Source organism: Giraffa tippelskirchi, chromosome 2, assembly GCF_054371585.1.
Source record: "Giraffa tippelskirchi isolate mGirTip1 chromosome 2, T2T-mGirTip1v1.2.pri, whole genome shotgun sequence".
NCBI classification, from domain to species: domain Eukaryota; kingdom Metazoa; phylum Chordata; class Mammalia; order Artiodactyla; family Giraffidae; genus Giraffa; species Giraffa tippelskirchi.
The window spans coordinates 109,247,727-109,261,315 of NC_137276.1; the positions used below are offsets into that span (position 1 = coordinate 109,247,727).

At 48.4% G+C, this 13,589-nt stretch overlaps 3 protein-coding genes across 4 annotated transcripts in view; all 3 read right to left on the minus strand.

The window, feature by feature from the left end:
• TSPEAR (thrombospondin type laminin G domain and EAR repeats) overlaps positions 1-13,589 on the minus strand; it is a 184,109-nt gene that overhangs the window by 64,240 nt on the left and 106,280 nt on the right. The window lies entirely within an intron of this gene.
• Positions 7,669-8,436, minus strand: LOC145539123 (uncharacterized). The gene has a single exon (XM_081572613.1). It carries the CDS (start codon positions 8,434-8,436, stop codon positions 7,669-7,671), a length of 768 nt encoding a protein of 255 aa, XP_081428739.1.
• LOC145539124 (uncharacterized) lies at positions 12,083-12,697 on the minus strand. Its single transcript, XM_081572614.1, has one exon. It carries the CDS (start codon positions 12,695-12,697, stop codon positions 12,083-12,085), a length of 615 nt encoding a protein of 204 aa, XP_081428740.1.

Consider the following 13,589-nt stretch of genomic DNA (forward strand, 5'->3'; position numbering starts at 1 on the left):
AAGGCATTTAAGTTGAAGAAGAAGCAAAATCATCTCCGTTCACAGATGTTATATGTACATAATTCTTATATGTACAAAATCTTAAAAATTCCATACCTACACACAAAACCGTTACAACTAATAAGTGAATTCAGCAAAACAGCAGGATACAAAGTCAATATATGAAAAATTAGTTGCATTTCTATACACTAATAATGAAAGCTAAAAGGAAATTACAAAAATGATTCCATTTAGAATATCATCGAAAAAGTAAAATACTTAGGAATTAATCAAGGAGGTCAAAAATTTCTACAGTGAAAACTACAAATCATTGTTGAAAGAAATAAAAGAAGACATAAGTAAATGGAAACACTTCCCATATTTATGGATTGGAAGGTTTAATATTGTTAAGATATCATTACTATCCAAAGCAATCTATATATTTAATGCAGTTGCTATCAACATCTTGATGACTGTTTGGAGAAATAAAAAAACTCTTTCAAAAATTCATATGGAATTTTAAGGGACCCTGAATAACCAAAGGGCTTCCCTTGTGGCTCAGCTGGTAAAGAATCCCCCTGCAATGCAGGAGACCTGGGTTCGATCCCTGGGTTGGGAAGATCCCCTGGAGAAGGGAAAGGCTACCCACTCCTGTGTTCTGGCCTAGAGAATTCCATGGACTATAGTCCATGGGAACACAAAGCATCCCTACGAACAAAGCTGGTGGAGGTGATGGAATTCCAGTTGAGCTACTTCAAATCCTGAAAGATGATGCTGTGAAAGTGCTGCACTCAATATGCCAGCGAATAGGAAAACTCAGCAGTGGCCACAGGACTGGAAAAGGTCAGTTTTCATTCCAATCCCAAAGGCAAAGAATGCTCAAACTACCACACAATTGCACTCATCTCACACACTAGTAAAGTAATGCTCAAAATTCTCCAAGCCAGGCTTCAGCAATACGTGAACCGTGAACTTCCAGATGTTTAAGCTGGTTTTAGAAAAGGCGGAGGAACCAGAGATCAAATTGCCAACATCTGCTGGATCATCGAAAAAGCAAGAGAGTTCCAGAAAAACAGCTATTTCTGCTTTATTGACTATGCCAAAGCCTTTGACAGTGTGCATCACAATAAACTGTGGAAAATTCTGAGAGATGGGAATACCAGGCCATCTGACCTGTCTCTTGAGAAACCTGTATGCAGGTCAGGAAGCAACAGTTAGAACTGGACATGGAACAACAGACAGGTTCCAAATAGGAAAAGGAGTACGTCAAGGCTGTATATTGTGACCCTGCTTATTTAACTTATATGCAGAGTCCATCATGAGAAATGCTGGGCTGGAAGAAACACAAACTGGAGTCAAGATTGCAGGGAGAAATATCAATAACCTCAGATATGCAGATGAGACCATCCTTATGGCAGAAAGCGAAGAAGAACATAAGAGCCTCTTGATGAAAGTGAAAGAGGAGAGTGAAGAAGTTGGCTTAAAGCTCAGCGTTCAGAAAACTAAGATCATGGCATCTGATCTCATCACTTCATGGGAAACAGATGGGGAAACAGTGGAAACAGTGTCAGACTTTAGTTTCTTGGGCTCCAAAATCACCGCTGATGGTGACTGCAGCCATGAAATAAAAAGACGCTTACTCCTTGGAAGGAAGGTTATGACCAACCTAGATAGCATGTCTAAAAGCAGAGACATTACGTTGCCAACAAAGGTCCGTCTAGTCAAGGCTATGGTTTTTCCAGTGGTCATGTATGGATGTGAGATTTGAACGGTGAAGAAAGCTGAGCACAGAAGAATTGATGCTTTTGAACTGTGGTGTTGGAGAAGACTCTTGAGAGTCCCTTGGACAGCAAGGAGATCCAACCAGTCCATCCTAAAGGAGATTAATCCTGGGTGTTCATTGGAAGGACTGATGTTGAAGCTGAAACTCCAATACTTTGGCCACCTCATGCGAAGAGTTGACTCATTAGAAAAGACCCTAATGCTGGAAAAGATTGAGGGCAGGAGGAGAAGGGGACGACAGAGGATGAAATGGTTGGATGGCATCACCGACTCGATGGACATGGGTTTTGGTAAACTCTGGGAGCTGGTAATGGACAGGGAGGTCTGGCGTGCTGCGATTCATGGGGTCGCAAAGAGTCGGACAAAACTGAGCAATTGAACTGAACTGAATAACCAAAAGAAAAAAAAATCCTTAAAAAGAACAAAGCCAGAGGGATCATACTTCCTGATTTCAAAACTCACTATAACGCAGCAGGAATCAAATAGAATGGTACTGGCACAAAGTCAGACATAGAGATCAATGGAAGAGAATACAGGATCCAAAAATAAACCCTCACACATTAGGTCAAGTCATTTTTGACGAGGGTATTAAGTCCATTCACTGGAGGAAAAACAGCCTTTCAACAAATGGTTCTAGGAAAAGTGGATATTCACATGCCTAAGAATGAAGTTAGATCCATACCTAATATCATACACAAAATTAACTCAAAGTGGATCCTCAATCTAAATGTAAGACCTGTAACTCTAAAATTCTTTGAAGAAAAAATAGGACAAAACTTCACAACCTTGAATTTGGCAGTCATTTCCTGGATATGACACCAATGCCACAGTCAACATACGAAAATATAAAAACTGCACTTCACTAAAATTTTAAGTATTTTTCATCAAAATGTAGTATCAACAGAGAACAAAGGTAACCAAAAGAAATGTGAGAAAACATTTGAAGATCGTATATCTGATAAGATATTGATATCAAGAATGTATTAGTTCAGTTCAGTCGCTCAGTCGTGTCCGACTCTTTGCTACCCCATGAATCAAAGCACGCCAGGCCTCTCTGTCCATCACCAACTCCCAGAGTCTACCCAAACCCATGTCCATTGAGTCGGTGATGTCATCCAACCATCTCATCCTCTGTCGTCCCCTTCTCCTCCCGCCCCCAATCTTACCCAGCATTAGGGTCTTTTCCAATGAGTCAACCCTTCGCATGAGGTGGCCAAAGTATTGGAGTCTCAGCTTCAACATCAGACCTTCCAATGAACACCCAGGATTGATCTCTTTCAGGATGGATTGATTGGATCTCCTTGCAGTCCAAGGGACTCTCAAGAGTCTTCTCCAACACCACAGTTCAAAAGCATCAATTCTTCGGCGCTCAGCTTTCTTCACTGTCCAAATCTCACATCCATACATGACCACTGGAAAAACCATAGCCTTGACTAGAAGGACTTTTGTTGGCAAAGTAATGTCTCTGCTTTTAAATATGCTATCTAGGTTGGCCATAACCTTCCTTCCAAGGAGTAAGCGTCTTTTAATTTCATGGCTGCAGTCACCATCAGCAGTGATTCTAGAGCCCCCAAAAATAAAGTCTGACACTGTTTCCACTGTTTCCCCATCTATTTCCCATGAAGTGATGGGACCAGATGCCACACACACACAGAAAAACTGTACAAAAAGGATCTTCACGACCCAGATAATCACGATGGTGTGATCACTCACCTAGAGCCAGACATCCTGGAGTGTGAAGTCAAGTGGGCCTTAGAAAGCATCACTACGAACAAAGCTAGTGGAGGTGATGGAATTCCAGTTGAGCTATCTCAAATCCTCAAAGGTGATGCTGTGAAAGTGCTGCACTCGATATGCCAGCAAATTTGGAAAACTCAGCAGTGGCCACAGGACTGGAAAAGGTCAGTTTTCATTCCAATCCCAAAGAAAGGCAATGCCAAAGAATGCTCAAACTACCGCACAATTGCACTCATCTCACATGCTAGTAAAGTAATGCTCAAAATTCTCCAAGCCAGGCTTCAGCAATACGTGAACCGTGAACTTCCAGATGTTCAAGCTGGTTTTAGAAAAGGCAGAGGAACCAGAGATCAAATTGCCAATATCCGCTGGATCATCGAAAAAGCAAGAGAGTTCCAGAGAAACATCCATTTCTGCTTTATTGATTATGCCAAAGCCTTTGACTGTGTGGATCACAATAAACTGTGGGAAATTCTGAAAGAGATGGGAATACCAGACCATCTGACCTGTCTCTTGAGAAACCTGTATGCAGGTCAGGAAGCAACAGTTAGAACTGGACATGGAACAACAGACTGGTTCCAAATAGGAAAAGGAGTACGTCAAGGCTGTATATTGTCACCCTGCTTATTTAACTTCTATGCAGAGTACATCATGAGAAACGCTGGGCTGGAAGAAACACAAGCTGGAATCAAGACTGCCGGGAGAAATATCAATAGCCTCAGATATGCGGATGACACCACCCTTATGGCAGAAGTGAAGAAGAACTAAAGAGCCTCTTGATGAAGGTGAAAGAGGAGAGTGAAAACGTTGGCTTAAAGCTCAATGTTCAGAAAACTAAGATCATGGCATCCAGAATGTGTAGAGAACTCCTAAAACTCAATAACAACAACAACAAAAAACTTAACTCAAAAATGAGCAAAGGGTACGAACAGACCTTTTTCCAAAGAAGATATACCAATGGCTAATAAGCACATGAAAATATACTCAATATAACTAATCATTAGAGAAATGCAAATCAAAACTACAATGAGGTACCACCTTATACCTCCTGGTATAATGATCATTTATTTTAAAAAGCAGCAACATAAATATTGGTGAGAGTGTGAAGAAATTGGAACACTTGTACACTGTTGGTGGGAACATGAACTGGTACAGCTACATGGAAATCAGTATGATGGTTCCTCAGTAAATTAAAAGGAGAATTACTGTATGATCCAGTAATTTTACTGGGTATATGCTGAAAAGAATTGAAAGCAGAATCTTGAAGAGATATTTATAAAAGCACGTTCATAGAAGCCTTTTTCACAATAGCTGAAAAGTGGAAGCAATTCAGGTGTTCACTGATGGATGAATGAATAAGCAAAATGTGGTATATATACACATAGAATGGACTATTATTTACCGTTAAAAAGAAGTAAATCTGGTACTGTTACGGATGAACCATGAGGACATTATGGCAAGATAAATAAGCCAGTCACAAAAAGACAAATACTTTGTGATTTCACTTACATGAAGTACTTTAGAGATGAAAAGTAGAATGACGCTTTCCAGGGGCTTTGAGAAAGAAGTATGGGAATTGTGCTTAATGTGTATAGAGTTTGTTTTGCAAGATAAAGAGTCCTGAGTATGGATAGTGGTGATGGTTACACAAGGTTATGAATGTACTTAATACCATTGAACTCTACACTTTAAAGTGGTTAAGGTTGTAAACTTGGTGTTATGAATATTTTACCTCAATAAAAAAATAGAAAAAAGGCTACCAAGGCATGAAGAAACATGGAGGAAACTTACATGCACATTACTAAGTGAAAGAAGCCGATGGGAAAAGTTTCCTTTCCTGATGGTTCCAAGGATACCTTTTCTGCAAAAGACAAAACTATGGAGTCAGTAAAAAGATCAGTGGTTGCCAGGGGTTAGCAGGGAAGAAGAGATGAATAGATGGAGCACAGAGGATTTTTAGGGCAGGGAAACTATTCCCTAATGGTCCATATGTGTTATAATACATGTATCAAAACACATAGAACTTAGCAACAGCAAGAGTGAACTCTAACCTAACCTATGGGCTTTGGGTGATATTAATGTGTCAGTGTAGGTTTATCCATTATAAGGAATGTAGCCCATTTGTAACAAATACATCAAATCACAAGATACTGATGGTGGGGTAGGCTGCGATGTGTGAGGGGAGGACATATAGGAACTCTGTACTTCCCACTCAGTTTTGCTGTGAACCTAGAACTGCCTTAAAAAACAAGATATGTTAAGTTGATACGGACAATTAAGGAGATCTGGTTTTTAAGTAAGTTTAGGTTATTTGTGTCTTCAAGGAATGAGTCCATTCCACCTTAACTGCCTTTTAATATCTGTGGGGTCTGTCCTAATTCCTCCTCTTCCATTCCTACTATTTTATCTCAGAGTTGAGGCAATATCCTTTGGAAGAGCCAACCCGTGTCCTGAGAATTATGAATATTTCCAACAGGCAGGTGGGGGCAGGTCCCTTTAAGGCTCTGTTTCGTCTCTGCAAATCAGTCCAGCTAACTTTATGGGTTTTCAATGGCACCCCACTCCAGTACTCTTGCCTGGAAAATCCCATGGACGGAGGAGCCTGGTAGGCTACAGTCCATGGGGTCGCTAAGAGTCGGACACGACTGAGCGACTTCACTTTCACTTTTCCCTTTCATGCACTGGAGAAGGAAATGGCAACCCACTCCAGTATTCTTGCCTGGAGAATCCTAGGGACGGTGGAGCCTGGTGAGCTGCCATCTGTGGGGTCGCACTGAGTCGGACACGACTGAAGCGACTTAGCAGTAGCAGCAGGCTCAGCCTCAAAGCTGTTTGCTTATCATTTCTCAGGGGACACTTAAGGGAGACCCGCTGTGGACAGGGGAGTTCCTCAGAACAGCTCTCTTCTGTCTGGCATCCTGACCCCAGACACTAGCTGCCCCATGCTGCCCCCAATTCGCAGGACAGCTCTAAAACTGAGGGGTCCATGGTGCTCCACCGGGGTGTCAGGCCTGGGTCCTGGAATCCTTCTCGAGGTGGCGAGCTGGGCAGCTGTGAGACCCACTCTGTTTCTTTCCCCTCCCAGGCGGGCCTGTGCTGTCCTCCTCAAGCCCAGCATCTCAGCCTCCTTGTGCCCTGACCTTGTTAGCTCTCTGGATCAGTCAGGTGGGAAGGTCATCCAGCCCCTCTCAACCACACGGTTGGAGCAGCCCTCTCCCCTCCCACCATATTTCTGCTAAAAGTGCAGACCCACTGGCGGACCAAAAGGGGTGACCCCAGCCACATACAGGTTGTGTTACATGGGGTCCTCAGGCCACCCACACGGAGCGGACTCAAGGGGCCAGTTTGCCCTTATGTTTCAAGTGGGCAGAAGCAGTCCAGGGAGCCTGAGAAACCCCTAGACCATGAGGGGTCTGCAGGGGACCAGCCGCGGACCAGGGCCTGAGCGGGCACTGACTTCTTGGAGAAGCAGGAGCCCCAGCCGGTGACCTGCCCAGAGGAGTCAGGCCACTGTCCTTTGGGGTCTCAGTCAATTCCTGCCGGGGCTTCCCCGGTGACTCAGATGGGAAAGAATCTGCCTGCAATGTAGGAGATCGGGTTCGATCCCTGAGTCAGGAAGAGTCCCTGGAGAAGGGAATGGCAACCCACTCCAGTATTCTTGCCTGGAGAATGGACAGAGGAGCCTGCTGGGCTACAGTCCATGGGGGTCTCAAAGAGTCGGACACGACTGAGTGACTAACACACTCACTGCCAGAAATACTCACAGCTGGAGGAGACTAGTGTCAGGTCACAATCATTGGTTTCCTTCCACCCCTGCACCCACCCCACCAGAGAATCACATGAAGGGAGCAGACCAGGTGATGAAGTGAGTTTATTTATCCAAGTGCCTGAGGGGGCGCTGACAGGTTGGAAGTCGAGGCCAAGTGACCCGGACAGAGGACCTGGAGGGGTAGGGGGCAGGTGACCCAGAGACAGCTGGAGGCGACTCCTGGGAGGCAGGAGCCCTGGGAGCCATGAGGTCGGGGTTCCTGGGGTAGCTCAGTTGGTCAGGACAGTGGAGACATCGGGGACCCAGTCCTGAGTGAGGGCAGCCACCCAGCCCAGGTCAGGACAGAGGGCCGAGTCACAGGTGGAACCTGAGCCCGGCTGGCCCTGGGGTGACATGCCAGGTCAGCAGCAGGGTTCCGGGGCTGAGGTTGGGAGGCAGCAAGCAGGGCGGGAGCACACAGGCTTGCAGAGCAGGGACACACAGGAGGCCGGGCGGCAGCAGCTGGGCTGGCAGGAGGAGGTGGGCCCGTAGCAGGCGGGGCGGCACACAGGGCGGCAGAGGAGGGACACGGAGGAGGAGGAGGGTCTGCAGCAGGACGAGGGGGCTGAGCAGGGGGACGCCTCAGAGCACACGGGCCTGCAGCAGACAGGCCTGCAGCACACAGGTGTACAGCAGACAGGCGTGCAACAGACAGGCCTGCAGCAGACAGGCCTGCAGCAGACGGGCTCACAGCAGTCCTGCTGGCAGGGGGAGGAGGTGCAGCAGGAGGGCTGGCAGCTGGACTGCTGGCAACGTGAGGAGGTTGAGCAAGGGGAGGCCTCACAGCAGACAGGCCTGCAGCACACAGGTGTACAGCAGACAGGTATGCAACAGACAGGCCTGTAGCAGACAGATCTGCAGCAGACGGGCACACAGCAGGCCTGCTGGCAGGGGGAGGAGGTGTAGCAGGAGGACTGGCAGCTAGACTGCTGGCAGCCGGAGGCTGGGCAGGAGCCGCTGCAGGATGGCTGGCAGCAGGGGCTGGACTCGCAGCTCACTGGGGCGCAGAGGAGGGTCAGGCGGGGGGCCGGGTCACAGCAGCTGGGGGCACAGCAGGGGGGCTCGCAGCAGCTCTCTGGACAGTCGTAACTCAGGTCGCCAGAGCAGACGGACAGGGTGGAGGCAGCCATGGTGGAGGTGATGGGGCTGGAAGAGGTGTCCGTGTGCGTGAGTGTATGAGCTGTGTGTGTGAGGTGCTTGGGGATGCAGGGCTTTTATACCTGGCCCGTGGCTTGTGTTGTCCCCACAGGAGACTCCCAGGCCCTCCCTTCCTTGTTGGCGTTGAGAGCTGGCTGCAGGAGCCCCTCATTAGTGCTGGCGTAGTTTCCACAATAGTTTTCACTCATTAAACTTGTGAGTATAAATATCCCATGTTGCAGGATGTTTTCCCATTTCACCTTTGTTTGGCTCCAGAAAAGATATAGAAAATATCTGAGGTAAGATCCGAAAGGAAATCAACCCTGAGTATTCACTGGAAGGACCGATGCTGAAGCTGCAGCTCCAATCCTTTGGCCACCTGATTCAAAGAGCTGACTCATTAGAAAAGACCCTGATGCTGGGAAAGATTAAAGCAGGAGGAACAGGGGACAACACAGGACGACTTGGTTAGATAGCATCATTGACTCAAGGGACATGAGTTTGAGCAAGCTCTGGGAGATGGTGAAGGACAGGGAGGCCTGTTCTGCTGTAGACCATGAGGTCACGAAGAGTGGGACACGACTGAGCAACTGAACAACAGGAACAATGCTGAGTGAAGGAAGGAAGGAAGGAAAGAAAGAAGGAAGGAAGGAAGGAAGTTTCCTCAGCAAGGAAGTTTCTGTAAATCGATGAGGAAGCCCAGGCACAGAGACGTTAAGCAACCATCTCAAGGTCACACAGCCCAAAGTATCAGGACTGGGACTGGAAGCCAGTCATCTGCATGTAGGATCAAGGCTCTTATCCAGGCCTTCCCCCAGGCCAACGTCAGTGCTAGACACAGAAGAAGCATGTGTCCAAGGAAATTTACCACCAGGCAGCTGAGCTGAAAATTTACAACAGAGGTGGGAAAGAGGGAAATTAACACCACAGAAAATCAACTCTGTGGTTTTCAGGACAAACACTGCTAGTTCCTCCAAAGCACAGAGGTAAAGAATGCATGCTTGCTCAGGTCCTCAGCCATGTCCATCTCTTTGTGACCCCATGGACTGCAGCATGCCAGGCTCCTCTGTCCCCCACTATCTCCCACAGTTTGCTCAAATTCATACCCACTGAGTCGATGATGCTATCTAAGCATCTCACCCTCTGCCACCCTCTTCTCCTCTTGCTGTCAATCATTCCCAACTTTAGAGTCTTTCCTAATGAGTCAGCTCTTCGCATCACGTGGCCAATGGATTGGAGCTTCAGCTTTACCATCAGTCCTTCCAAAGGAATATTCAGGCTTGATCTCCTTGCTGTCCAAGGGACTCTCAAGAGTCTTCTCCAACACCACAGTTCGAGAACATCAATTCTTTGGTGCTCAGCCTTCTTTATGGTCCAACTCTCACATCCATACATGACTACTGGAAAACCTATAGCTTTGACTAGACAGACCTTTGTTGGCAAAGTAATGTCCCTGCTTCTTAATATGCTATCTCGGTTGCTCATAGCTTTTCTCCCAAGGAGCAAGCACCTTTTCATTTCATGGCTGCAGTCACCATCTGCAGTGATTTTGGAGCCCCCCAAAATAAAGTCTGTCACTGTTTCCATCGTTTCCCCATCTATTTCCCATGAAATGATGGGACCAGATGCCATGATCTTAGTTTTTTGAACGTTGAGCGTCATGTCAGCTTTTTCACTCTCCTCTTTCACCCTCATCAAGAGGCTCTTTAGTTTCTCTTCACTTTCGGCCATAAGGGTGGTATCATCTGTATAACTCAGGTTGTTGATATTTCTCCTAGCAATCTTGATTGCAGCTTGTACTTCATCCCGCCTGGCATTTCGCATGATGTACTCTGCATATAAGCTAAATAAGCAGGGTGACAATATACAGCTTTGATACTCTTTTCTCAATTTGGAAACAGTCCGCTGTTATATATCCAGTTATAATCGTTGCTTCTTGACCCACATACAGGTTTCTCAGGAGACAGGTAAGGTGGTCTGGTGTTTCCATCCCTTTAAAAGTTTTGCATATATTGGGTTTAATAAAATGTAATTAAATAAACTCTACCTGTCTTTTTTCACTTTTAAATGTGGCTATTATAATAGTTGGGCTTCCCCTGTGGCTTAGCAGTAAGGAATTCACCTGCCAGCAGGAACTGCAGGAGACACAGATTTGATCCCTGGGTCAGGAAGTACCCCTGGAGGAAGGCACAGAAACCCACTCCTGTACTCCTGCCTGGAGAATCTCATGGACAGAAGAATCGGGCAGGTTACAGTCCATAAGGTCACAAAGAATCAGACATGCTTGAAGCAACTCAGCACACACTCATGCACATTATAATAGGTACAATTACATTTGAGGCCCCCAGTCAAGGCCCTTCATGCTGTCCTGCAGGTGTTTGCCTACCCAGCACTGTCCCTACAGGGCCAGGGTATGTCCCTCCTCTCCGTATTTCTCAGGAGGGATAGCTGCCTTAATACTTGAATTCCTGTGGGCATCACCCAGTGAGCACCTGCCATTTCCAAAACCCCATCCCCCTTGGCTGTCGGTCCCTGTGATGGATAGCTTCAAGTGTCAACTTGACGAGGCCATGGTGTCCACTTGTCTGGGTAAACATGTCTGGATGTCATGACACAGTTGTTTCTTAGGTGAGATCGATACTGATATCAGTGGACTCTGAGCAAAACAGATTGCCCTATAAAATGTGGGTGGGCCTCACCCAAGTAGTTGAAGACCTTGAGACCAGACCAAGGTCCCCCAAGGAGGAAGAGACTGTACCAGCAGGTCAACTGTAGCTGCAACACCAACTCTTCCCTGGAACCTCACCCTGCAGATTGGGGTCTTGCCCGCCTGTGTAAGCTAGCTCCTAAACATCAATCACTGCATATGTGCACATGTCTAATTGGCTCTTTCTCTGGAGAACCCTGACTCACACAACCTCCCAGCATCACTGCATGTGGCTCTCACCATCCAGACCTCCGCACACAGAGGGAAGCACTCACACTCTTGTCCAGGGCACCAGAGAACGGCTGGCACTGGCCTGTCTGAAGCTGTTTCTGGAGGAAGCTTTACGTATTCAAAGCAGATGCTTTTTAAACGGGGTCTCCTTTGTCCCTAGTGAGGCCTCATGCTTCCAGTGTGCATGCCCGGGGCCTGAACATGCGCCCCACTGCCACCCCATCACTCACTGCATGCAGGGGTCTACAGGTGAGCAGGATACTTGGGCCAGAGGCTGCAGTGGATCTATGGCCACAGGACACCCAGGCAGAGAGCAGCAGGGCGTGGTTAGCCGTGCCTGATGCTGTTACTGTCCTGGATGCAGCTCAAGGCCAGGTTTCTAAACCGGCCCAGCCCACTCTCTACAACAAAGGTCTTCCCAGGGTTTGAACAGATATGCACTCAAGGCACAGAGAGGGCATGACAATGGCTTTATTTCTCAACAGGCAGACCCCTCACCTAGGTCAGGACAAAATCCATGACCAACAAGGATGGAGAGCAGGATGCTTGCTGACACTCAGGGCCTGGAGGGAACCAGGAGCCAGCCAAGGCTGCTAACAGGAAATTCTGGGGCAGAAGGAGACCCCAGACCGGGCTCAAGTCTACGGAAGTTTCAGGTGAAAGTCAGCATTGGCCCTGGAAGGAGTTGGCAATGTGCCAGGTCAGCAACAGGGCTCCGGGGCCGAGGTTGGGATGCAGCAAGCAGGGCGGGAGCACACGGGCCGGCAGAGCAAGGACACGCAGGAGGCTGGGCGGCAGCAGCTGGGCTGGCAGGAGGGGGTGGGCACGCAGCAGGCGGTGTGGCACACGGGGCGGCAGAGGAGGGACACGGAGGAGGAGGGTCTGCAGTAGGACGAGGGGGCTGAGCAGGGGGACGCCTCACAGCACACGGGCCTGCAACAGATAGGTGTGCAGCAAACAGGCCTGCAGCAGACGGGCCTGCAGCAGACGGGCTCACAACAGGCCTGCTGGCAGGGAGAGGAGGTGCAACAGGAGGACTGGCAGCTAGACCGCTGGCAGCACAAGGCCGGGCAGGAGCTGCTGCAGGCTGGCTGGCAGCAGGGGCTGGATTCGCAGCTCACTGGGGTGCAGAGGAGGGTCAGGCGGGGGGCTGGGGTGCAGCAGCCGGTGGCACAGCAGGGGGGCTCGCAGCAGCTCTCTGGACAGTCTTCCACCTGCCAGGAGGAGCCGGTGCAGGAGTCCCAGGACCCGGGCAGGCAGACCCGGCTGCCGTAGCTCAGGTCACTGGAGCAGACAGACAGGGCGGAGGTGGCCATGGTGGAGGCGGTGGGGCTGGAGGAGGGTGAGGATGTGAGTGTGTGTGAGTGAGTCTGTGCGAGCTGCTCAGGGCTGTGGGCCTTTTATACCCCTTCCAGGTATGTGTTGGTCCAGCTGAAGGCTCCCTGAGGCTTCCCTTTCCTTGTTGGTGTTTTGAGCCCCTATCACTTCTCGTTTATTTACACGAGTTTGCTGCTTGTAAAATGCATGTTCTGGTTGAGAGCTGGACCACTCCTGAGTTGTGTGAGCTTCTCTAAGCAAACACAGGTCTAATTTAGTGTCCCTTGAGGGCTGGATCCCCCTGAGCTGTATGAGGTTCTCTAAGCAAACACAGGACTAACCTAGGGTCCCGAAGCCCCACCCATGTGTGCTTGCCAGCTGCTCCCCTCCCACCTGTCTCCATGGCTCTGCAGGTGAGGGGCTGTGAACCCCCCATCTCAGTGACTGGGCATCGCAGAGCTTAAAGTTGGGACAGTGCTGTCACCTGCTGTAGGACGTCTCCCCCAAGCACCAGGGCTGAACAGTGGACAGACCAGCCAAAGGGAGAAGGAGTAAGAGAGAAGAACCGAGACATGTCTCAAGCACAGAGCAGGATGGAGGGAAGGTCCAGCTCCATCAGATGGGGTTTCCAGAGAGACAACATGTGCAGCAAAGGGAGAAACAGAACATTTTCCAGAGAGAAGGGAAAGAAACATGGTGCTTCAGATTTGGAACTTTGACCAAACACACGACAGGATGAATGGAAAACGGTGTGTAGCTGACACACTGGTGAAATGTCTGACATTAAATACGAGGAAACAGCCTAAAACCTTCCAGAGAGTTTGGCATCCGACTTCACTCAGCCAATCAACATACCTGAAGACAGTGGAAGGAAATCTTGAAAGTCTGAGG